This window comes from Siphateles boraxobius, unplaced genomic scaffold, assembly GCF_051911475.1.
Source record: "Siphateles boraxobius isolate OS27281-9 unplaced genomic scaffold, OSU_SipBor_1 29, whole genome shotgun sequence".
In the NCBI taxonomy this organism is placed as follows: Eukaryota; Metazoa; Chordata; class Actinopteri; order Cypriniformes; family Leuciscidae; genus Siphateles; species Siphateles boraxobius.
In genome coordinates this window covers 6,604,786-6,628,943 of record NW_027508908.1, presented here as the reverse complement: position 1 = coordinate 6,628,943, position 24,158 = coordinate 6,604,786, and the positions used below count along the sequence as shown (strand labels likewise).

Below are 24,158 nucleotides of genomic sequence, written 5' to 3'. Positions count from 1 at the left end.
GAAGGCTTTCTGTCAACGGCGCGGCTTCTCACTCCAGATCCAGTGATGCAGTAGTGCTTCGCTGAAGAGATGAAAATCAGTTTGTATCAGCCTGTCGAGCGTATTTATAGGCCAAGGCCACGCCTATTCTGGCGGGACGTGACGAAATGGGCGCGAAGCGCCCCCATTGGGTATCACGTCACGCAGGGCCTCTCTCGATAGGCTGCTGCTGTTGCCGCAGGGCAGCCAATAGGCGCGCTAGCCGTCTTGCCTATGTCTGCATGCTGCCGCACAGCGTTTTACATTAATTCAAAATTAAGGATAATAATTTTGGCTTCAATATCTCGTGGAAAAGAGGTTTTCCCATAGACTGTAAAAAAATATGGACCTAGTGTCCATGACGTCACCCGTAGGTTTCTGAGGAGCGTTTTTGAAGCCTAAAGTGGACGGAGTCGCTCGTCGCCAACTTGGAAGTGCGTCACAGTGCGTCACTCCCGGATAAACGAAAATGGGCAAAAAGGCGGGACGTGGGTGGAGTTGAGGTGCCTGGATGCTGAAACTAATGTGCTACTGGCCTCGCGCTAAAGTGAGAGCTGACTTGAAGTAGACCTAAAGCCAATAGTTAAAGTTCATGTTTTTGCCCTTTGAAATACTATAATAGTTAAAAGACATAACTAACCGTGAGACTATGTGTATTGTGATGCATTATTATTCACATGCAGTAACTTACAATATTTGCTCTAAGCGTGTGTGTGACAGTGATGCGCATACATGTCAGTCAGCGCGGCACCGCACGTCAAGTTCGCAGAGAGCTTTATTCAGTCCATTTCAAATTCTGATAGATATTACCTAAGAAGTTCAAGTAAATGCACTAGAAATACACGCTCATTTAAGGGACGAATAGAAAGCACTGACACCTGCAGGATTTAATCTGACGGTACTTTTTATTGAACACTAAACAGTGAAATAAGCATATTATAGTATATCTGCTCCGTAAGATCAACGGTACAGCAGAACGAGTGTGTCCTCTATATCTTAGACGTTTTTAAATCTGAACTCCAAAAAGCAACGATATTGTCAGACATCCATGAGTGCATGTTCACAGAGGAAAACAACTGAAGAACAGCGCTGGTTGTTCACTCGACAACGACGGAATCCAACGTCGTGGGCGAAGGTAAGGGCGGTGTGTAATAAACTGTATGAAATAATCCCGAAAAAAGTACAAACACGGCAGAGATGACAAGTTCAGCAGCTGGAATCAGCTGAGGTGACATGATGGCTAACAGAGAGCAGACAAACGGCTAGTAACAGCAGCGGTAATCCACCTGTCACTCAAGTGGCCACGCCCTTGATAATGCAGCATTTTAAGGCTTAATATAATTTAAACGGATGAGTTCTAAAAAAAATTCACCCCCCTCACAGTTGTCATGAAGGGTAAAAATTAGCTGTATAGACCAAAACAACTTAAGACACCAGGCTGTAAACATTTATTTTTTCTGCGGTAAAGTTGGGCATTTTAACATGGGGGAGATACAGATTTGGCTCACTTTTGCAGTCAGCCTCAAGCGGCCAGGCGATGAATTGCAGTTTAATTCACTTCCGTGTTGGTTTCAAGAGAGAGACAGGGAGGTTGCTGCTTGGGTTTTCCCCATAGCGTAAGATATTACGCAGTACGAGAGATACTCTCGTAAGAGAACAGCCAAGTCCACTTTAGTCCTAGCCTGCCACTATTTCAACAGTAAAACAGCAGAGGTAGCGTGCCTAGTGAGAGCTAATCACGTAGCTGCTAGCAGCTTCGTCTTTCTAACTATAGCTAGTCGACAACAAAACTATGTCAATAGTTTAAATCAAGTTAAATATGATCCAAGTGACATGGCCTCATCGTCTAGTTTGTCATACTTTGAGTGTGTAATGACAAAAAAATAGGCTACTTGGTGATTCCACGAGATATTGGTAGATGTCTGAATAGTCCATATTTGGCCACTGCGTGGGGTCATTAATCCAGTTTTCGACCATTTCAAGGACACCTCTGTAACCCCGTATCCAGTAGCTTCTTTTTCGACCGGCAAAGAGAGTGTGTATGTTTGGGCCATTTTTGCTATCAAGAAACTTTGCAGATCTAGAGCAAGTTCTGTTCCCAGAGGAATCCGTTTGTTTTCCCCAAAAAGGGGCGTTACCCTTTGATGACGCAAATGTAGCGTTGGTGTATGAAATGACGGGCACATGACGTTGCAGTAAGTCGTAAAATTACTAATATTACGTGTAGGCCTACAGCACAGAATCAGATATATCTTTAACGTTATGGTATCTTGAAATTTGGGGGGGGGGGGGGGGGGGGGGGGGTTCTGACAAACAAGTTGGTAATGTGTTGGTCATACTCACATTGTCAATTATAAATTACCAAAAAGTATGAATACATTACGTAACTGTGACGTCGTGTGTTAGCAGTGATATTATTATTATTATATATGTTTTCAAAGGATTGTAAATGTAACGCATTTTTTTGTTTATTTACATCTAATTTTAAGCATTTAGTCATTTATTTGTAATAAACACTTTATGTGGGCTATTTAAAAAGTGTTAGGACTATTTATATGTTAAATTATGTTTGTTTGTTTTTGTTCTTTTGTTTTTTGAAAACATACGTTCAGACTCAGAGTGTCGTGTGTGTGCGAATTCGTCCTCAGCCGCTCAAAAAAAAAATGTGTCCGCAGCTGCTCTACTCCTGAGCGCAAGTCCACCGTCAGTGTTGTGTAAGGTAGACAGACACACTAGGCAGGGTTTTTTATGTGTTCATGTCCTGTCGCTGTGCAGGCTCTTTTATTGTATATGACATTGTAAACAGCCCAATAACCCTTTTGTTTAAAGGCTTAATTTATGGGACGAACCGTCCCATAGACGGTTCGTTGCATTACGATTGAAAGCAGTTTCAATAAAGTCAAAAAATGTGATGTGCCGTCAGGTTCGGGTGTGCGTGGATGCTGCGTTCTCACCGATACGCTTGTTGTGATTCGCTGAGTTTTGACGAGTTCTATTGACTTGATATTGTTTCTTATTCAAAAAGCTGGTCCACTGTGAATCATTGAACCACCCACAGGAACCATCAAGCACACACAAGCAGTAGTTTTCAAGCTGGAATGAGTTTTGTGAATTCATTCTGCCCTGTAAAGCCAAATTTATACTTCTGCGTCGAACTCACGCCGTAGCTACGTCGTAGTCCTGACGCAAACCTCTCCAAAAATGTAACAACGCGTCAATTCTACGCGGACGCAATCGCTGTGATTGGTCTGCTAGAACGCTCCCACGGGTTTCACATGCTCCCTCTGCATGAGTAATTGCGTGTCAACGCGGACAACGACGCGTTGCCTACAGCGTAGAGGCTCTAGCGTAGGTCCGACGCAGAAGTACAAATCAGCCTTAACAGTAAATTATTTAAAGCTGCTCCTAGAAGTTTTCTGAGATGATGAGGAAGCTGATTGCACATTTCCAAAATTCTTTCTAATGTTCTTGTTTTTGTTTTGTTTTCAGACAAGAAATTCATAAAACAATTGCTACTACACTATACTGGTACACCAGGTTTCTTGTTTCTAAAGTCTTTACTGTGTTAGATTAAAGTGTCCTCTCCTTGAGAGAAAGAGCGTATTATCTTGATGTTTTGAGACGACTCTCCTGTTTATAGTTAGAGCCTAGCCAAATCCAACCTTGGAAAAGCTGTGTCGGTATATGTTAGTCTTTTTAGTTACAGGTTAAGGAACCACTGGCATTATTGGACAGTTGTTGTTCTGGACAGGCTGACGCCCAGCAACCCAGATCTGCGACCTAGAAGGTCACGACGTGCCTAACTTCCGAGTGTCAGCTGCATAATCGATGGAGATATGCTTCAGTCTATCTGTATATGTGTGGAAAATTACTATGTTTATCTATTTCTTAGCCAATGAGAATCATTCAACCTGAAGCAAGGACATATCTTAGACCTTGGTGAAGGGTATAACTGCTGTGATCTTTGTAACTGGCGGCCTATGAACTCCTTGTGAGTCTTGAAGCTGACTTCTGCTGATGAAACTGCTAACTATCTTCAGTAAAACTTTTCTTCAATTTATTATAATTCTGACTCTGGGTCTTCATTCTTCATATCTGGTTCTGGGTCTTTGACTGTAAATGCTAACCTTCAAGTGCTCAATAGTAACTGGCAACACTGGCTGCTTCCCAAGTCACATACTATTTCAGGGATCAGTAAGCGACAATTATGTCGTTTGGAGCCTGTACTGAACGGATGAAAGTTGGAAGTACCCTACTACATATATAGTTCACAACAATAGAGTTCATCCAGTGGCACTTTGCTATCCCATGAGGCCATGGGAGAGGAGTTGTAAATGGCAGTGAAGCGACGCCTGAATGGTGCATTTAGCAATGAATTGTAATGGTAAGCAATATTAACTAATAAAATTTTTTTAAAAGGTCTGGCTGGTTTTATTCTTCTGTAAACATCGTTTATACTTTATTCTGTTATAAATAGAAGTATTACCAGTTCCTGTTTTTTTTGGAAGGTTCTTATATTTTTTCCTGTGTATTGCCTTGCACATCACATCTAGGGACAGTCGCTAGTAAAGGCCTTGGGACTGTAGCATTATTATGGTGCCCTCAGCATCGTCATAATTTTCCTGGATCTCATCAGTCATGTAGCATTGGACCCAATGGGTCCATTTCATATTTCCAGGGCTCTCAGAAGCTTAAGGGGCCGTTTACACAACAATTTTCATATAAAAAATGGAAAACTTATTGCAGTTCATTAAAACAGCCTTTTGGAGGCCTGAAAACGGGTTTCAAAGTGCACGTTTTTGAATGATACAGTTATTGTCTTTGGTAAACAACAAAAATGCAAATTTTTGGAAAACATTGACATCAAGCGCATGTGTATTACGTGTTCAGTCTGTAGGCGCAGTGTTTCTTTATAAAGTGACATCGCCAACTACTGGCCTGGCATGCATACAGCATTCTTAAGTTTTTTTTTCAGATTGACATTTATACACTAAAAACAAAACAAAAGGAAAACATTTCCCTTTTAAGTTCATTGATGTCGTGTAAACTTCTATAGTGGATAACGGAAACTACAACAAATATAATTTTTGCGTTCTCATTTGCTCCAGTACAAAACTAACTAGTTTCCTGTAATTTAATGGCAAGGTAATAAAACACAAATGTAGAGTTACGTACACAAAATATATATTAAAAACTTTGCTAGATTTACAGTGTTAATAAATGTTGAAACATGTCATCAATCTGAAAATAAAAAATGTCAATACTTCCAGGGAACCAAGGAACTGCATCTGAGATGAACAGGAATGCTATATTTGAAATATTTGTAACAGGACAGGTACGTCATTAAATAATACACTGTAGTTTTGACAAATAATAAATGAGACACCTTTTTAAATATATCAATACTTTTATTGAGTGTCATTTTGGAGTGTCTGGGTACCAGACAAAAAACATTAGAAAACCTTTAACACCTCTGCTTTCCTGTCCTGTAGCTAATAACCGGGACCTATATTGGAACAATAATCTGTGCAATGTATTGAATATTGTTTTATTTAAAAAAAAGTCACCTTAAAAAAAAAAAGAGAGAAAGAAATCCGAAAACAATACTTAACTCTGAACATTCTGCACAAGGAAAATACAAATTCAAGCACAATGCATGTTTGATAGTTCCTTCCTCATTGTAAAATAAAGTTGAAACAAATAGTGTATATGTGTCTGTATGCAGTGATGAGTATTTGTTTTTCCATTTGCATTAGACAACCTATTTGAACTCCCTACAATTCCTAACACGAAGGGCAAGACTAAACCAGTGGTCTGCGCATAGTTAACAATTTTGTAACAATTACAAATCTCCCGTCAAAATTCCTCCGGCCCAGGCCACATCCTTTTGTACCATCCATATGGAATTAATTTAGGATGATGCAGCAGATGTTGGATTAATGACGTCAGTGCACTGCGGTTCACAGAAAGGACCGAAGCGGCCGTACACATCTTTCGCCCTCACGGCAAAATAATATGTCGACCCCGACACAAACTGTGTCAAGGTGCACGCCATGGGCAGCGGCAGTGCCTTCACCTCCCCGATCTTCTTCCACAGTGACTGAGCCGAAGCACCAGTGCCCGATACTGTCCCCTGGTTGTCCTGGTGATAGGCGTACAGGTGATAGGTATCCACAGCGGCGCAGTTGCGGTCCGTTTCAGCAACACACCAAGAGAGGACGATCCCGTTTTGGCTCTGGACACGAGCCAGTTTGAGCTGGGGCTGCTGCGGTGGTGAAGTGTGGGCCGCCTCGGGGGGGAGACGTGCCGGTGGAGATGGTGCCAGTGGTAGAGGAGGAAGAGTTGTGGAGGAAGAAGAGCTTGGACGGGAAACAGACGGAGAATCCTGAGAGAGAACAAAGAGGGAAGGCAAGAAAGATTATTATAGGCACTATAGATGTAAACAAAATATAAATAAATTGTTAAAGCATAAAGAGAGAAAGAAGTGAAATTACGGCCTTTGTATCATCTTTATATACACACACACACACACTCACCACAGAGGAACGCTGTGCAGATCGAACTCCTGAACCTGGGGAGGGAGGAGGAAAAAAGTAAACCATCAGTAAAATATACTGAATTTATTTGTGCAAATAGTGATGAAGTGATGTAGAACGCGATATAATATTTTAAGCAGCAACAGCAAGACAAAGAAAAATATGATCACTCACCTGCATTAGGGGTAGAGCTGACTAAAGGAGGCGGCCCAGATGTACGCTGGGTAGTGATAGGGGAAACAGTGGCTTTCTGGACTCCTGTCACTGCACAGCACCCACAAAAAGAGAAATGTATTAGGAAACGGTAGCTTAAATGGCTCGACAGATAAAAACCTCAACTATGATGAGGAAACTTAGCAGTGTGAGTTAGTAACGGTTCGGTCACATTTGCATTTTATCCACACAATCGTGTGAAAGCAAAAAAGTTCCCCACTCAGATTTCAGTCATATTCAAGTCGGTCATGCAAATTTGCCTCGCTGACCAACAAGGAAGCCGCTTGGTTTGAAACTGACTTCTGTGTGAGCTGTGCTTCATACATCGCTACACTGTTGACAATAGACAACGGCCCTTTTTTTGCCCACATAAATTCGCTAATGTGACTGCACCTTAAGATTGAGCAGCAGTATTTTACCTTGAACATCGTCATCATCTTCAGTTAGATCAATCACAGAACCTTTGGGACGCCCAGGCTGTCGAAAGAGAAGTCAAATTTAGTATACCACACTTTTACTACACAAAAGTGGTATTTGCAAAGACATATTTCAAACCTTGCTTACCTGAGTGGGTGTTTTCGGTGTTGAGGCCTGATTATCTGTCAAAAAGAGAAATTAAAATGATTACATTATGAAAAATATGAATTGATAACACAGTCATAGATTAAATATGTATTACATAGTAATAAATATAGGCAATGTGAGAATAATAAAATACGCTACAAAATATTTTGCTCTTTATAACTTAATACCTGGTACATGCTTTGAATTTTCAGAAATTAATATTTTCTGCAACATGTACATGCCAATATGTTTTATTTAAAACTGTATTATATTTTATTATTCAATGGTTAAAATAGCATGGTGTAATACAATCTAATGCAATATGTCATTTATAACCCCTCATAGGAAAAACAGCAAAATGACAAAACAGAATAAAGACGTTGTCACGTACCGGTCTTTGAGGCCAATGCGGAAGCTGATGGTGGGGCGGCTGCCGCTGATCCTGTCGCTGCTGGCCCCGTGGTTCCTGGAGAAGAGGCGGCTGTAGACACTCCCACAACAGCAGCACAATGAATGGGTGTTCGGGCTGTCGTCACAGATATCCCTGTGCTGGGTGAACTAACAGTCCCTGTGCCACCCGGATACACGGCTCTCGCCAAAGACACCGCCGGAGCTGACGATGTGGAGGAAGATGAAACAACACTGCCTGCTGGCTTTTGAAGGATGAAGGTGGTAGCCGCTGTAGTCGTCTTTGCCTTATTGATGCTACTGACCGTAGATAATGACGACACTGGTATCAAACCAACACCACCGGCAGCATTAACCAATGCCCCACTTTGCCCATTTGCCATCGCTAAAGGCAGCTGAATTAAAAGAGGCTGAATAGACACTGACTGACCCCCTGATGTCACTGGGGTGTTAGTCATGACCCCTGTACCGGGACCAGTCTTTAATAGTAGGGTGCCTGTCTGAGTCTGGCCAGGCAAAGAGGTGGATGAGGGAGTAGAGCTTGTGGTTGTGGAGATGATCTGTAGAATAGGTGTATTGGCGGCTAGAGCGGAGGACGCTGGCGCAGTCGGAGTGGACAAAGGTTTGGGCTGCGCTGGGATTGCTGAGGGGAGAGGGAAGAAAAACAAGAGTTATTTAAAGAAATAGTTACTAACTATATGCAAGAACTAGAACAAAAGCTCACCAGTTGAATTAGAAGCAGTGGGTGGACTGGACAGTTTGGGATCCATTGTGGTTTTAACAGTACTATAAAAGAACAGAAATGGTAGGGAAGCATTAAAAATTGCAAAAACAAATAAGCGGTGGACAAGCATTTCAAATATTATTTACAGTAGCTTTTTGAATTAGAATTAGCAGAGCTATTATCAGCAGTTTTACCCAAACTAGTGTGTCTAGAGAATTAGCTCTTCTGCTGGCAACACTCTTAAATGGGGTGGTATAATCCCCCTTTTTACAAGATGTAAAACAAGTCTCTGATGTCCCCAGCCAGAGTGTGTATGTCAAGTTTAAGCTCAAAATACCCCACGGATAATTTTTTATAGCATGTTAAAAAAATGTCCTTTTTTTAGGGTGAGCAAAAACACACTGTTTTGTGTGTTAAATACAAATGAGCTGCTGCTCCCGGCACAGAGGGCGGAGCTTCAACAGCTAGTGTGTGTGTGTGTGTGTGTGTGTGTGTGTGTGTGTGTTAGCAGCTCCGATTACCTCACGCAGACACGTACTGAGAACGTCAGAAACATTTGTGTTGCGTTTTGTATAGCATTTGCAAAGACGGATGCGACAGTTTGAGCAGATTCACAAATGTGCTGTTCTACAACATCTCTTCCTCTTCTCAACATGGACTGCATGTTCCCGGGGCGGGGTTTATGTAAATTTTAGGGTTAGTTATGTCACTAACCCTGGAGGAATGTCATGTAGTCTCCACCAGTCGTTTTTGTTGTAGTCCTTAAACTATTTCTTTAAAAGCAAATATCTCCCTTTGCTTTGAACTTTGAGCATAATAAGTTTGCAGATGTTGTTCATGCTCAAACAGCAACATTACACACTAACTAAAGTTAAAAAAGTGAAATCAACCACCCATTTAAAAATAAAGGTTCTTTACTGGCATCTATGGTTCCATGAAGAAATTTTTTGAAAAGTTCGTCACAATGACGAAAAATAATGGTTCACTGAAAGGTTCTTGGGGGAACCAAAAAAGGTTCTTCTATGGCATTGCTTTTGGAACAACTATTTAAGAGTGCACTGAGAGTTTGTTCAACCAATGTGGAAAAAGGATGAAATTTCTAGATCTTGGCAAGTAGGAGCCCTACAGCTTTAGGGGCCATTAACACAGAATGCGTTTTGTGCATTCCACTGCGTTGCACTAAAGTTGCTCCAAAGGGACGTCTTTGACCATTGCGCTCATGTGTTTTTCACGCATAACACAGCATTCTAAAAACACAGCACTCATGTTAAAAGAAGTTCAACTTAAAGGCATTGCATTTTTTCCTATTCCACTGCCCACGACTTGTGTTTTTTTTTTTACACAAAAACACATTCTGCTTGAATGGCCCCTTAGAAGGAATGAAAGGGGTGTTAGACTTTTACAGAAGTGTAGGTTAGAAGCAAAATGATTGCAACTTCTTGTACTGGAGAACTTCTTGTAGCATGATCTTGTGAAGATTAATAGAGGATATGTCAGATATGTTTACCGTTGTGGTGTAGTCATGTTGGTTGCATTGTTGGCCTGAGCAGCAGAGGCAGCATGAACCTGATTAATGGGAAGCAAAGTGCATTTTACCTTAGAGGTGATCTCAACCTTACATTCAACAGCACATTTTGCCTGCAATCAAACACTAAGAAGTGTATTTTATTTATACATAAGGACCGGATCTTTATTCCATAATAACTGAAGAAAATTCACACTCTTACCTCTTGAGTTCTCTTTGAGTTCTCAGAGGCCTGATTAGCAGCACCAAACTTTTTGGCTAGCCGGGAAATCTTAGCCTAAAGTTAAATCACAATTTTATTGATGTTATGCGTCCAGCATGATAATATTTTCAAAATTACATACTGAGATTGAGCAAAACATTCATATGTACATTGCACTCTGTGGTTTAAAGCATTCAAAGAAAGACAAGTCTGTTTCTATTTGATGCACAATAGCAATATTTCTTGTATTATTCTGGCAAACATTGATTCTGGTGAAAAACTTAAACTCACCTGTAGTGTGTTAATATGCTGCAAAGCATTCTGTTGTTTGGTTGCATTGTCAATCTTCTCCACTCTCTCTTTCAGCTCTTTTATGCTTCGGTCAAATACGGTCAACTGCAGCACCCGTAACCGTTCCTCAACTAACTGCTGTACCATCTAATAGGAAGAAAGACAAGAAATCTAATTAAGGTCTTAAGTCTTCCAAAATAGAAGAGAATTAGACTTGACAGATCATCAGGAATATGTTTATCATGAACATTATATAGGAGTATTCTTTTCTACAGATAATTTGGAAAATCCCCCCCATGAAAACCTATATTAGCAGAACCCAAAAACAAAATTAAGACTAAAAAGGGCATAATAGGTCCTCTTTAAACAAAGCAATCTTGTCTTTTCAGAAGACTTAGATTAGACTTTTGTCTATCAACTCTTTAAACTTAAAGCTGAATGAAAAACGTTCAAATATCTTCTTTTGTGTTCCACAGAGGAAATAAAGCCATAAAGCTGTGGAATGTGAAATTATGACAGAATGTTCATTTGTTTTGATCAACTATCTCTGTAAAGGTGATGATACACAAGGCAACTTGTTGAGGAATGGTCCTGGGCAATGTTGCCGTCAACGGGAAACTAGGATCTAAAGTAGCCAGATAGAAATTTGTTGCCTATTCTCAATGGGAAATTGCCCAAGCAACATTGCTCCAAAAGTTGCCCTGTCTATCATCACCTTTAGACTCATTTACTCCATCTAAAGCATGCTGCTGTGCATGGTCAGTGACTGCATGCTATAAATGCTGTACATAGATATTAGGATTTCAAATCAAGAACAAACCTTCTCCAGTTTATGGCGGCTCCCCGCATTTCCTGTGATTTTCAGCTCCAGTTGAGCTTCCAGCTCCTCACCCTCAAGCCTTGCTCGTTTTCCATCTCTCTCCTCGATTTCTTTGTCATCTTCATCTTGCTCCTCAGACAATGATCTCTTTGTACCAGCAGGGGAGCTGTTGTCTGCTGTTAAGTAGAGACAGAGGAAGGGTTTAGGTTTAAAGGCAGTGTCTGCAACTATTAAAACAGGGATATTAGCGTAACGAATGTTAGCTCAAACGCTAAACTTTATGTCGACACTTAGGTAGGAAACTCGAAATTGTTTGATCATTTTAGACAAAAATAAACTCTATCATCTTTTACTTATCCAGAACCGGTTTTACTTTTTCTACTGTAAAACAAAAGATATATTGAAAAATGTTGCAGCTTTTTTTGTCCATACAATGGGGTCAAATGTTTTATTTTATTTGACTTTCAATGAATGGCAGACCTGCTGAGACTTAAAATTTGTGTTGCGCAGAAGCGGAAAAATTCTTTTTTTTGATGAACTATCCCTTTAATTAATAAGTTTGCTAAGTAATTCGTTATTAGTGGAAAATATGAGCTTCCCTATTTTTTTGTTGTTGCTCAAATCCTGATAAAGTATTTAAAGGAGTGCCTTTTTACAGTCTCCACAAATAAATTGTATGGGAATGCAAGAATGACAAAGATCTCACCACCCCGAAATAAGAGATTGACCAGTAGTTTGCAGGCAGGTTGGGTTTCTAGACATTCTCACCTCCTGCATTTTCAGAAGTGCCTTTTTGGTCCTCTTTCTCGTCATCTACATCCATCTTCTCCTCGCTACTTTCTTTCTTTTCATCTTTGTCTGCTTGGATTTCATCCTCTTCGCTCAAGCACAGAAATCCTTCTTTAACCTCTGGATCGCAGTTTAACCCAGATGGAGAAGCAGAGAGAGAAGAGGAGGAACTTTTATTGCTGGTCTCCTTTTTTTCTTCTGTGGCCACAAGAGGGTCGTCTATATCCATAGAAGGTGAGGTAGCCTGTGCGTTGGGTGGAGAGGGGGATCGAGAGACAGATGGAGAAGGGGAACAGCGAGCTGACTCCGGAGCAGGGGACATCAAGTCGTCCTCTTTATGATTCAAGTCTTTCTCCTTCACTTTCTCTTTCTCCTTCTCCTTTTCCTTTTCCTTCTCCTCGGTGTGGGTGCCATTCACCAGCGGTGTTTGAGGTTGTGATGAGGAAGATGAGTAAGAGGCGGAGCTGGAATTGGGGGTTGTCAGGGTGTTGTGCAGAGCTTCCAGTTGTTGCCGATCACTCATCTTCATAGTTTTCCGTGCACGGAAGATTTTCTTCTGAGGTTCCTCAGGTACAGCTACTTCCATTTTCAGCTGCGGAACAATAGGAGGATATGGTCAAACAGATGTTTTATATCCTAAACAAGCTAGTTAGCAAAACTCCATGCAGTACTCAACACATCTGATTAATCTAACCAAGTACAAGTGTCTTTACTGAAGAGTGACCACAAGGTGTCACTGTCATTCATCTAAAAGCCATTTCCTGCTGTTCTACAATTTTCTCTTGACCTCAATCACAATACCTTCTTTTAACTGTAACAAAACCGTAACAATAACCTTGGACTAAGGCTTTAGCAAGTTTTTTTTTTAGATGGTAATTCAGATTCCAAAGTAAGAATACTAAACTGTTTAGATCTGTTTATCCATACTATCAGTCTGAGCTGAAGCATCTCTCAAATAAACAAGTCCACAAACCACTAAAAATCTGTTTTGAAAAGAGTTACCTAATGAAAACCAATAACCTTCCTCAGTTCAATTGTCATAACTAGCGAGTTGGTAGGGCCGTAACAGCCAGCAGTGCATCTGATTTCAGAATAATAAGAGGGAGAGCAGACTTTGTGTCCTCCCCCTCAACATGATTGGTGCAATTCTTAGCCAATAAGAGCAGCACACTACAGAATCTGCTAGCGACAAGAGGAGTTCATTATATAATGCTGATTTTCAAAGTTACTATCGTACTTAAACTAGACTCGTACTTCTGTCTCCGTGTTAATCATCACAAAAAGACATTAGTTTGTCTTACCAGGCTTCTGTTATGTCTCGTACTTTCCTGTTCATGGATTAGGCAGCCAGTCGCTTGAGGATCCTAAAAAAAAGAAAGAATTGAAATATTAGGTATGAAATTAAGTTAGAATGTGTGCGAAACTATTTTTAACTCAATACATGCTAAAGTTAGTTCTTCAGCTCATAAACAGATCCAAACATCCTTCAGCTCCCTCCCTCATGTTTTAATTAATAAGTTGCTCTCATAATGTTACGTAATCATAACCCAGTAGTTTAACATAACCGATGAGCGCTGGCATATTCTCTACTTGATTATCTAGCAATCTAGGCGACATACTTCCTATTTCTACGCATATGGATTACAATCCATGCTGAATCTGTACCAAATGTTATGACAAAGGCCACATACGGTGAACTCATTGCAAGCTGTGCAAAAATAACAATCTACAGAGAAAAACAAAGAACTTGAGCAAACAGCTAAAGAAACAAAGCTGGTGACATCCTGCAATTAAAGTAGATGTTTCCCCAATACCAAACAATTTATAAACTAATTAAATTCAGATTAATCAAAAATTAATCACACAATATGTGGTAAAGTAGTCCACTGCAAAAATTTGCCTCCTGGCAGTTAAATTTAAAACTTGTGATCTGAAACAAGAAATAATATGGTCAAGTTTGAAAATAAATGTTACTTAAGCAATAAAACTGTTCAATACTTGTAAAAATTAACTCCTCTCAGCCAACTCCAACATTTATAAACAAAATTAAAATACCATAAACCTAAAAATATTAAACAATTTCCTGTATTGTACAATGTTCCCAATGATAAGAGTTGAGCAAATTGCTAGCATTGAACTTGCTATTAGCATCAAAGCACCTTACTGGATCCAAAAAGTTAATCCATCTTGACTTCATTCTAATGCTTAACATCAACTTATTCTCAGTACTTATTCTCTACTCCAGTTATTCTCATCTTTTCTTCGTTTACTACACATCCCATAAAAATATCTTGCCAAGTTCTGCAAGCATAAATCCACAGGACACCACATTGCTGCTGTCCTGCTAAATTAGCAATAGTCATCCTGGCAGGTGTGAATGACGTGGCTTACATATATATACACACACCATTAGCAAAATCTTTAACCTCCTGTCAACAGCAATTCCCCAAAGTTCTGGTATCCATTTTTACTTAAGTCACTCGTAAGTTCTATTAGCTTTGACTAATTTTCCATTCTAAACACTGAAGTGTCACCACAAACTGCTGAGTCAGGAGCAAGACAGGTAACAAGGTTGTACAAGACACAAATGAAGGTGTCAAGCAAGCTGACTAGACAGCCATTAGGTAACCCAAAACGAACAATTTTCTTTTGACATTTCATGTCAAATTCATTCACACCCCAGCAACCCCCCAAAAACTAAAGAGTAATAAAGTGCATCGCTGTATTCCTCCATGTCCTTGGTTTTATGTCCACAGAAAATACATTAATTTTATAAAAATGGCTGCTAGCTTCTGGGAAGCTTGTTCTAATGTTGATCACCGCGCACAGCCTCACTATGGCCCTCCCCCACCCCAACTGTAAGCATAGACACTGAGGTTCCCGCTCATTGCAAAATGGTCGCCAGAGCTGCGGTGTAAAGCCAGGCTGAGTTTTACAGTACTCCTCCTCCTGAGGCTCAGGCCTGAATATCCAAGTTCCGCTCAATGCAAGTTGATTTCAGCGATATAAACTCTTGTGGAATGCTAATAAAGAACTGTTCGCAGAAGAGCCGAAAATTCTATCCTGTATTGAAAACCGTTTCAAGGTAAAATACCTGCCTGATACCTGCAATAATTTCTATGGTAAGCTGACAAAAAAAATAAAGTTTGCTCTATCTAAAATAAGCAAATCACTAATATTCCATTAGAAGGCATTAAATATAAAAAGATCGCAAGGAATTGTGTTGGTTTACGGTTTGCACGCAATCAACACTTCCTAATGCCAAAGACCAAGTATGACTTGAAAATATCCCAGTCAAATGTAAAATAGATGATCTCAATCATATTAGAACTGCACAATTCTCACTAGCAGCCAAAACAAACAAGACCAAAAAAAAAAAAATAGTAAAAGGGTTGTTTCTGCGATAATACAAAGACATGAAAAATCCATCTAGAATTTTTCTTAAAACAAATAAAACAAACATCCACAAAAATGTCCATCAATCTTACAAGTACACAACACTAAATTTGAATGCGAAAAAATTTAAGTCCTCAACCAAAACAGCTCAAAAAACAACCTTGAGGTTTAGTCTTCAGGAGTAGGCCTTGATTAGTAGGGAGCGCAAAAACGGGAGCATGCCTAGCTTCCAACTAGCTCAAAGCGCACACAACAAGAAAAGAGGAACAGAGAGAGACAGAGAGAACGGGAGGGGGAAGGGATCTCATGTGGAGAGGCGGAGCACATTCTTTGTAAGGTGTTGGCTGTAACTAGAATAGAAAAACAGTGTAGCTACACACAATTGTAGCGTTACAACCAACAGGCCAGTGTTATATGAAACAAAAGGTCACATTTTGACTCATGATAATCCTGTGAGATGATTCATCTTATCAGAAAATCTCACTGACCAGCCAGCAGTATTCCAAAACCTGCAATTAAAGGTGTTCAAAAACAAGACATTCATACAAAAACCTTTAGAAAAGAGGGGAAAATAAAGAACAAAGGAAAAAAACATCAGCAGCAAGAAAGAAAAACTGCCATATGCTGTAAAGCAAAAAACAGACCCCTCCCCCACTGCTGCAGGCACAGAGAAAACAGGGTGGAAAATTACTGCGATGTGGATCGTACCATTGCAACAGAAGAGGGATGTCTCACGTGCACCGCTGTGTGTCAACACAAGAGGGAGCGCAGCAAAACTGAATCTGCTCTGCATTTTAAAAATAAACCAAGTGACAACTATTTGCCTATATATGCATTTTTACTAAAGTCCATATTTTTCAATAAATAACTTGGTAGCGTACATCCCAAAACAGCACAAATATCTTTTGGCAGTAGCTTTGCTATTGCACAAAACAGGTTTATAACAAGGTAAAAGGTCAAAATACTGCCATAAACAAATGTAAACAACTGAACAAAATGAGCTATGGTCACCATTTTCATTGTGATGCCAGACAATTAAGCATATTCATATTTCATGCCTTTTGACTATTACCTCTTAGTCACATGGATACATTCTCAGCTCATGAACATTTTTCAAACAGTTTTGCAAAAATTGTGATGCTATTTCATGACTATGCGAAATCGAATAACTCACAAGAAATTCATTGTTCTATTCATTGTTTTCCTAGTAAAGGAAACCTCTCCTGACTAAATATCACTCAAAAACTACATTTTGTTAGGCATAGCAGTTAGTGCAGGTGTTCTGACACATTTAACTAAAGTGTTCATTCCAGCAATACAAGTACTAATCCGGCTCATGACATTTTCCGATTTTATTCCCTCCTCTTCTCCCAATCCTTTCCTGTCATCTCTCAACTGTGCCTATAAATAAAACTGAAAAAAGGGCATAAAATATCCCTACAATTAGTCCTTGACAACAAAACAGAGGACCTTATCTAAACAAATCTATTCTAGTTCAGATGGCTGCTATTTCTGCTGTCAATTTTCACACATGAAAAAAAGAGAAATATTAGCACAACAGATTTAACAGACCTCCTAAAAGCCTAATGACATTTATGTTGCAACTCATGGAGTTCCCAGTAGACAGTATTAGCAAACACTGATGAGTTTTCACATACTCAGAAGTTTGACACTATTCAAACCAGACGCGACATGGCCAAAGCACTCATCCACATTAATCCGCGCTCCTGTCCTAGCCATGACAAGCGACAGTCTACTTTGCCCATCTCATGGTTTCCATTTTGTAGCTTTACCCATTTTCACAAACATGAAATATGACAAATCCCTGAATATCCAAAAGGATATTTTAAAAAAAATGGTGCCGCCAGGAAACACATATTAGAAGTCATGAAAACAGAAGCTTTGTGGTTCTTATGCCTTGGTACACATAGTACGATTTTGGAATATCCCAGGCGAAAGATGACCAATCGTGTCGATTTCTGTGGTCTTCTGTCATACAGTGAGTGAGGTTCAAAGATTGGCGCTTTCACGGTCTTGCAAAAAAGATAGCCTGCGATAATTTTCTGACAGTGTCAGAAATTTGGCATGATCATCTCACAGTGTTTGCCGATACAACCTACGTCTACTGATTAGCCAATTAAAATACAACATGAAATGGCGTATTGATCAATGCGACATGGCACAAAAACTGAAAACTACTTAATTTGAGCTCCATTTACATAATTGACATCCCAAGTTAGCCTCTTTTCCCTAGTCCATATTCTCCTTTAGTGTACTTTTTTTTCAGCGCACATTAAAACAACAATTGCCAAAATTCGATTCATCTTGCTCTATTTGTTTGCCACTCACGAATGCTGACTTTTTATTCTTCTATACTAACTTGCGTCGTAATTGCCAACGATTCAATAGGTGTCATCATCGTAAAGTCTACATACATGTCGTACACAAGCTTGTTAGATCAATGTCGTACAGTGTGATTTGTAATGTTCTTATAGGATTGCCAAAATCACACAGTCTGTAGCAGGCATAAGATTGACAAAGTTTCAGCAGTAGAGTGCATCACATCTGGTTAAAACATATACTGCCTAGCAGCACTGAGCTTGTTAATGCCCTTTTCGTACTAACATATTCAGCGCCAACCACAATCAATAAACATGCATGAATACACACACAATGAACCTAATACTTCTCAGGCGCATCTCATGATCATGAGAGAACGCAAGTGCGTCTAGCCATATCACACCAAGTGTGAATGGAAGGAAAAGAGTTCTCTGCTGGATCTCTACCGTGCATACAAAGTCGTTTTCGGAACGTATTGATTTCCACACCAGAAAAACACCAGTCCTTTTTTTATTTTTTTTACTTTAGAAGACCACTTGGAAAAACATTCCATGAAACTGCACAGAGAGAAATTACACCAAAAGGTGTAAAATGGTAATGGAAAAGAAGTTCCATTAGAGTGGAGGTGAAACTCATGCAATGAGAACACTCACTCCTCCCCCACTGCTGAAGAATGTGCAGTCAAAACGGTAAAAAAAAAAAAAGAGAGAGACCGGGATCTTACGAAAACTAAAACCAGGGGTGTGGAGATACAGACATTTGAATACAAGGAAGACCGTGATAAACCTTCATATAGTATTTTGCAGTTGTGTGTCCGATGTTCCTAATGTCTGATGAAGGCCTTGGAGGAGGCTGAACAGCATGGTTTTTATCTGATATATTTGAAGCTCTTTGTTTTCATATAGAGGAAGTCTGGCAACTTCTAAGTACAGTCACATGGGAATAAGATGGAAAAAAAAAATAGCATAATACCGCAGCTATGATTAGACCTATTAAAACATTGTATGCTATCAGGGTGTGAAAGATTCAGTCTATTATATTCATTTCTCTCTACGGTTTCGCAATAGCTTTATTTTACGACGCTATAACTATTCTGGTCTATTTTTAAAATTTCTTATTACGGCACTGCTAATATTGTTCGGTACATGATTACTGGCTTCTGTTTTATTCTTATTAAATTTATTAGCAGAAGATTTTTATAATGATATTTTTAATTGTGTAATTAAAAAAAGATTTTTAAAAATTCACTACACCAAGGGGATTCCGACAACTGAATATCATGATTTCGGCTTTGATATACAGCTGTTTTACAATGAGACATGTGCTCCCAAACTACATTTCATAGTTTTCTGTGGCAGCAGAAGATAAAGCATCAGATTCAGACCTAAAGTTCATCCTTTGCTCTTTACAGCATTAGCGTCAAATAAACTCCCTTCTTTGATGGCAGGTGAAAAAAAAAAGCGGATTTTATTCCGACCAAAATCACTTGAAACCGAATCCCGATGTTGTTGCGAATTCCTCGCAAATAGAGAATTCCCAAGAGAATGTATCGCAGATGTACAAGCACAAGAGAAGAACAAGCGCAGATGACCAGCAATGGATATGGCCTACTTACAACATTTAGGGCCACTGGTGAAATAAGAACATTACAACAACTTGAACCCATATTAAAACCCTCCAACATAACAAATGTTTGTATAAAAACAGATTTCCTTTACAAACTGCTGTATGCACAGCCATCTAATAACAGGCTGAAACCAGCTGAGACGATCTCATAGATCTCTATCATGTGCCTAAAAACAAAAGCAATCTGGTTTCTGGTAAAGCAAACAGATGAACTGATTTCTGTCATTTTATTTTATAATTTTACTTATTTTCCTCTTATTTTGCTCACTGTCTGATCAATAACACTGTCAAAACCCCCACAAAACTGTCTTACATATGCGTGAAATAGAAAATATTTCAGGCACTAGAGCTTAAACTCCTTCTAGGATGACAGGAATTAAACGCGGCACAACAACAGTAAACCGTGCCCATTCTGCAGTTACCACTGAGAGCTGGAATTACATAGACGTCTCTTTAGGAGCACCTCCCCCGCTCTGCCATTTCATACAAGTAGCTCTGCACTGCAATAACACAAAATGGCCACCAACTCGCTGCTGGCAAGCCAAACAACTACCATGTGAACAACTACCAGCCAAACAACTACCAGCACTATCCATGTGACTTTAAACCAGATTAGATTTTACAAGTTGTCTATTTTAATTTAGCCAACTTGCATAGATCATGCGTCTGACTCTCTCAGGTTCCTAACGTCGGAGTTGCTTCCAGCAGTTGATTTTTTTTTTGCGTCAAGAAGGCGCTTCAATTCATCTTCTTGAAGGTTGTGAAACTTCAAGTGTCTTCAATCATTCACGTCTTTAGATCCCGCAAAATAACCTGCTATATGATAGCACGGAGGTGGCCTTTTGTCTTATTGACAGGGTAAAGATGTTTCAATTGATGCGTCAGGTGCGTGTTGCTCCATTGAGCTATATTATCATCAGTCTTCCGGTTTTGCTTCATCCGTGAGTTCTACGCTGTTATAGGTACTCTTCAATCAGTGTTCCTCGTCTTCAACACCTTGTACTTGACAAGTCAGAGTTATAGAATAGCAGCAATATCTCTAGACATGCATGGCTAAGTTAATCTATTTATTTTAGTTAAATACATTTGGTAAGTACTGTTAACAGAAAAGGCCTAAGTATGTTAGCTCTACTACAAGGGTGCTCAATCCAACTGGAGATTTACCTCTGTGCAGATTTGATTTTCAAGATTGGGTTTGGTTCCAAAAAAGGACCTGAACCAGCTAATCATGCTCCTCGGGATCACCTGTAAATTACCAAGGGTGAGTTGAACAAGGGTTGAACCTAAATTCAGATGAAAGAAAAATCTCAGGACTGAGTACCCCTGAACCACGCAATATCTGCCAAAATAAACAGGTTAAAGGGTTAGTTCGACCATTTAATACATGAAGTTGTATGGAATCCTTACCAGTACTATAGTGCATACACACTGACCCACTCTGTAGTCACCTCCCTGGTCAGAGTTTTGGCCGCTGGAAGTTTTTCAAGAAAGTACTCCCGGTTAGTTTCCGGGGCCTCAAAATTGTGCGTTTTTACGTGAAAAAATTATTTGCGTTTCAAAGCTTGATTAATTTAACACAAAAAACACGCCGGTCAAAATTCATACCTCAGTTTTAATTGGCACTATTTTCTTTCCATTTCTATCAATCCACGCTGCTGTCAACGTCAACAGTGCGCACGTTCCGATCAGCTGTTGATAGCGCGACTCACTGACAACATGTCTGACTGCGAAACTTCTGATGATGAAACCAATTTTAGCACAATGTCAGATGGAAAAGATGAGGATGAAAGTAATTTTAGCACAACGCCAAAGGGATACCTTTATGAACCGGAGTATACCGATGCCGAACTTCAACAGATGGGGATAGAACGGGAAGAGAGAGAGCGAGAGGACAGAGATGAAGTTGTCCAAGTTGATGCTGGGCCCACAGCTGTAGCAAGAGCAAATTGTACCTATATCCCTATATACTGTTTTTATATTAGAAATCTTTTCACGTGTTTCCCACTGGAGTCTAAACATCAGCTTGTTTACCGTATAGTTTAGACATGGGATCATAAAGTTAGTAAATAGAGCTTACCCATGGTACTGGTACAGCAAAACTCCTTAAAATCAGTTTTTTTCTTTTTCCTCCTTGGTTGGGGATGTAATCGTCTTCGCTGAAGTGAGCACTGCACACACGATAATCCTTGATTCTGGATATTTTAGCTCCCGCAGAGTAGCCGATGGCAACCAGCCAAAGCTGTCTCGTGGCTATATCCGAAACAGGAAAACGATGGAATCTGAACGGTGATCCCGGCACATTCTTGTGGTCACAGCCTGGAAATTTACAAGTTCGCACCATCGTTCATTTTCTACTTTTTACGTCGTTTCGTAATAGATAGTGTAAACACTATGGAACAGCTGATCGGAACGTGCGCACTGTCGACGTTGACAGCAGCGCGGATTGATAGAAATGGAAAGAAAATAGTGCCGATTAAAACTGAGGTATGAATTTTGACCGGCGTGTTTTTTGTCTGTTAAACTGTGTTAAACAGTTTTGAGGCCCCGGAAACTAACCGGGAGTACTTTCTTGAAAAACTTCCAGCGGCCAGAACCTCTGACCAGGGAGGTGACTAGAGTGGGTCAGTGTCTATGCACTATAGTGCAGGTAAGGATTCCATACAACTTCATGTCTTAAATGGGCGAACTAACCCTTTAAGAACCAACACACATATTTATCATACATGTTAGACACTCATCAATATCTCATTATGTAGCAAAATGTTTTTTTTTTAAATACTCGCATTTTAAACTAACGGTAAAAAAAATATATATATATATATATATTTCAAAAATATGTCTAACTTCGATAAATCACATGTAAATATATTGTGCAATCTAGTAAAATAAACCCCATTCCCACAAGGATTCTAATAAAAAGAAACAAAAATACAAAAATACAGGAAGACAGAGAGCTGTGACCTTACACTGCTATCCTCAAATGCAGGCCACCTTCTGCCTGGAGAAATTTGCAAGCGTGACTAGCTGTCCTGCGATCAAAAGCCTAGCAGTAAAACTGAGCAGAGGTGGGGGAGGGGCAGGGCTAGGGCTGTACCATGGACTTTACAGGGGTGCTACCATTATTCATTTCAATAAGTATTAAATATACTAATATACAATATTTGACACTGACAAATGAGCTGTGCTATATCCACATAACTGCAAAGGGGATAAAAATGATTGTTCTCTAAGCAATACATGTATTCCGGTTATACTTTTGGATTTTTCTTACCAAAATAAAATAAAACAAAACATGTTGACAGAATTAAACATGTTAAATAGAATTTAAACTGAAAACTGTTTTAAACAAACATTAAGTCTCAACATATCAAACTAGCCGAAACTAGTTCTAGAGCAGAGTCAGTCACTCTGCAGTGTAGCTCCACCCTCTTGCTGCAAAGTAACACAGCAGAGCAGACAACGGAAAATTACTGGTGTACAGAGCATACCATTAGAAGGACCGGGAGGGGGAGTCACACTTAACTTGGACGTTACAACGGTTCGAGTTCCAAACAGACATTAATTACAGGTCTTTTCCATCTGAGGTCCAACTAATCGAGAGTCTGCAATGTCTGCCAAACAGCATTGAGGTGTTCCAATCAGACCCAACTTTAAGCGCACACGTAGGCAGACGCAAATATTTTTTAAATCGAAACATTTAAATAATTTTGGATATGAATCTGTAATACAGTGGTTCTCAAACGTAGCCCATGATTAGTCATGACAGAATGCAAGCATGTCTAGTCACACTACCTCAAGGAGCACACAAAGGAGTTCATGGACGGGGGAGGGGAGCACATGTTGGACTCTTCCATGTTTGCAGTCGTCTTTAAAACGTGGACTTCTACACTAGAAAAATAGTAAGACTTTAACAGGTCCCAACTATTATTTCTTTGAAAGACAGCAAGAAACACAACTGTCCTCAGCAACCAGAACATTTTGCAAGACCTTGCCATGATTAAACAAGCACAACTCCACAAAACAACTGCAGGCTTTCGATTAAATTATGCATTGCGAAAAAGTGAAGCATTAAATTTAAAAAAACCTAATAAATAAAAGCTGTCAAATTTTAGGGGGATAAAAATCATGATCATGAAAACACTCTCGCTTCCCCCACTTTTGCAAAACATGTAGAAAAAAAAACTGTAGAAATTAATAGACAGGGAATGTACTACTAAAATCTGCCTAAATTAACATACAATCACAATTCTGCATTTACAGATCTAGTAGCTTTTAAATTTAACGGGGGCTTATGCTCTGCCAAGCTTCATCTCAACAGCTTGGAATTTTCCGATTCGTGTGTAGCACTAGCTTTCAGTGCAGAGAACACAATCTGCTACTCAGTTGGTCACCTCAGTAGTTTCAATAATCAGAAAGCCAGCTTTAGGATCAAGTTCTGAGTCTATATAGCCGTTTCAGTAGTGCGAAATCAGAAATGGCAAGAGGCATTAATTTAAAATCTCAGTTATGTTCTACCCAAATGCTCCTATCAGCAAGCTTTTCATTGTTCATACAAATTCAGGATACAGTGTATCCAATGGCTTTGTTTTTTTAAATATAATTTCTCTGGATGCAGGCCCACATGCTGCTTTTACCCTGCATAAGCAGCCACAGATTTGTTTGCACCGCTAATCAGAGACTACGACACGCTGCTGCTGAATCTACAG

General features: G+C 39.6%; 1 protein-coding gene across 9 annotated transcripts in view; it reads right to left on the bottom strand.

The window, feature by feature from the left end:
• Positions 1-5,405: 5,405 nt before the first annotated feature.
• atf7ip (activating transcription factor 7 interacting protein) overlaps positions 5,406-24,158 on the bottom strand; it is a 43,379-nt gene continuing 24,626 nt past the window's right edge. For 4 of the 9 annotated variants that reach the window (XM_077246375.1, XM_077246380.1, XM_077246379.1 and 1 more), the window contains exons 2-14: positions 13,392-13,454; positions 12,070-12,682; positions 11,302-11,477; positions 10,482-10,628; positions 10,191-10,265; positions 9,971-10,029; positions 8,464-8,525; positions 7,723-8,382; positions 7,332-7,366; positions 7,187-7,244; positions 6,729-6,818; positions 6,555-6,589; positions 5,406-6,403 (exon numbers count right to left, since the gene is read on the bottom strand). In XM_077246375.1, the coding sequence (XP_077102490.1) occupies positions 5,930-6,403; positions 6,555-6,589; positions 6,729-6,818; positions 7,187-7,244; positions 7,332-7,366; positions 7,723-8,382; positions 8,464-8,525; positions 9,971-10,029; positions 10,191-10,265; positions 10,482-10,628; positions 11,302-11,477; positions 12,070-12,676 (2,478 nt within the window). In that variant the 5' untranslated portion in view covers positions 12,677-12,682; positions 13,392-13,454 and the 3' untranslated portion in view covers positions 5,406-5,929. Of the gene's footprint in view, positions 6,404-6,554; positions 6,590-6,728; positions 6,819-7,186; positions 7,245-7,331; positions 7,367-7,722; positions 8,383-8,463; positions 8,526-9,970; positions 10,030-10,190; positions 10,266-10,481; positions 10,629-11,301; positions 11,478-12,069; positions 12,683-13,092; positions 13,180-13,391; positions 13,455-15,646; positions 15,758-20,616; positions 20,698-22,413; positions 22,513-24,158 lie in introns of those variants that run through there. The other 5 variants (XM_077246374.1, XM_077246373.1, XM_077246378.1 and 2 more) reach the window with 5 other exon arrangements.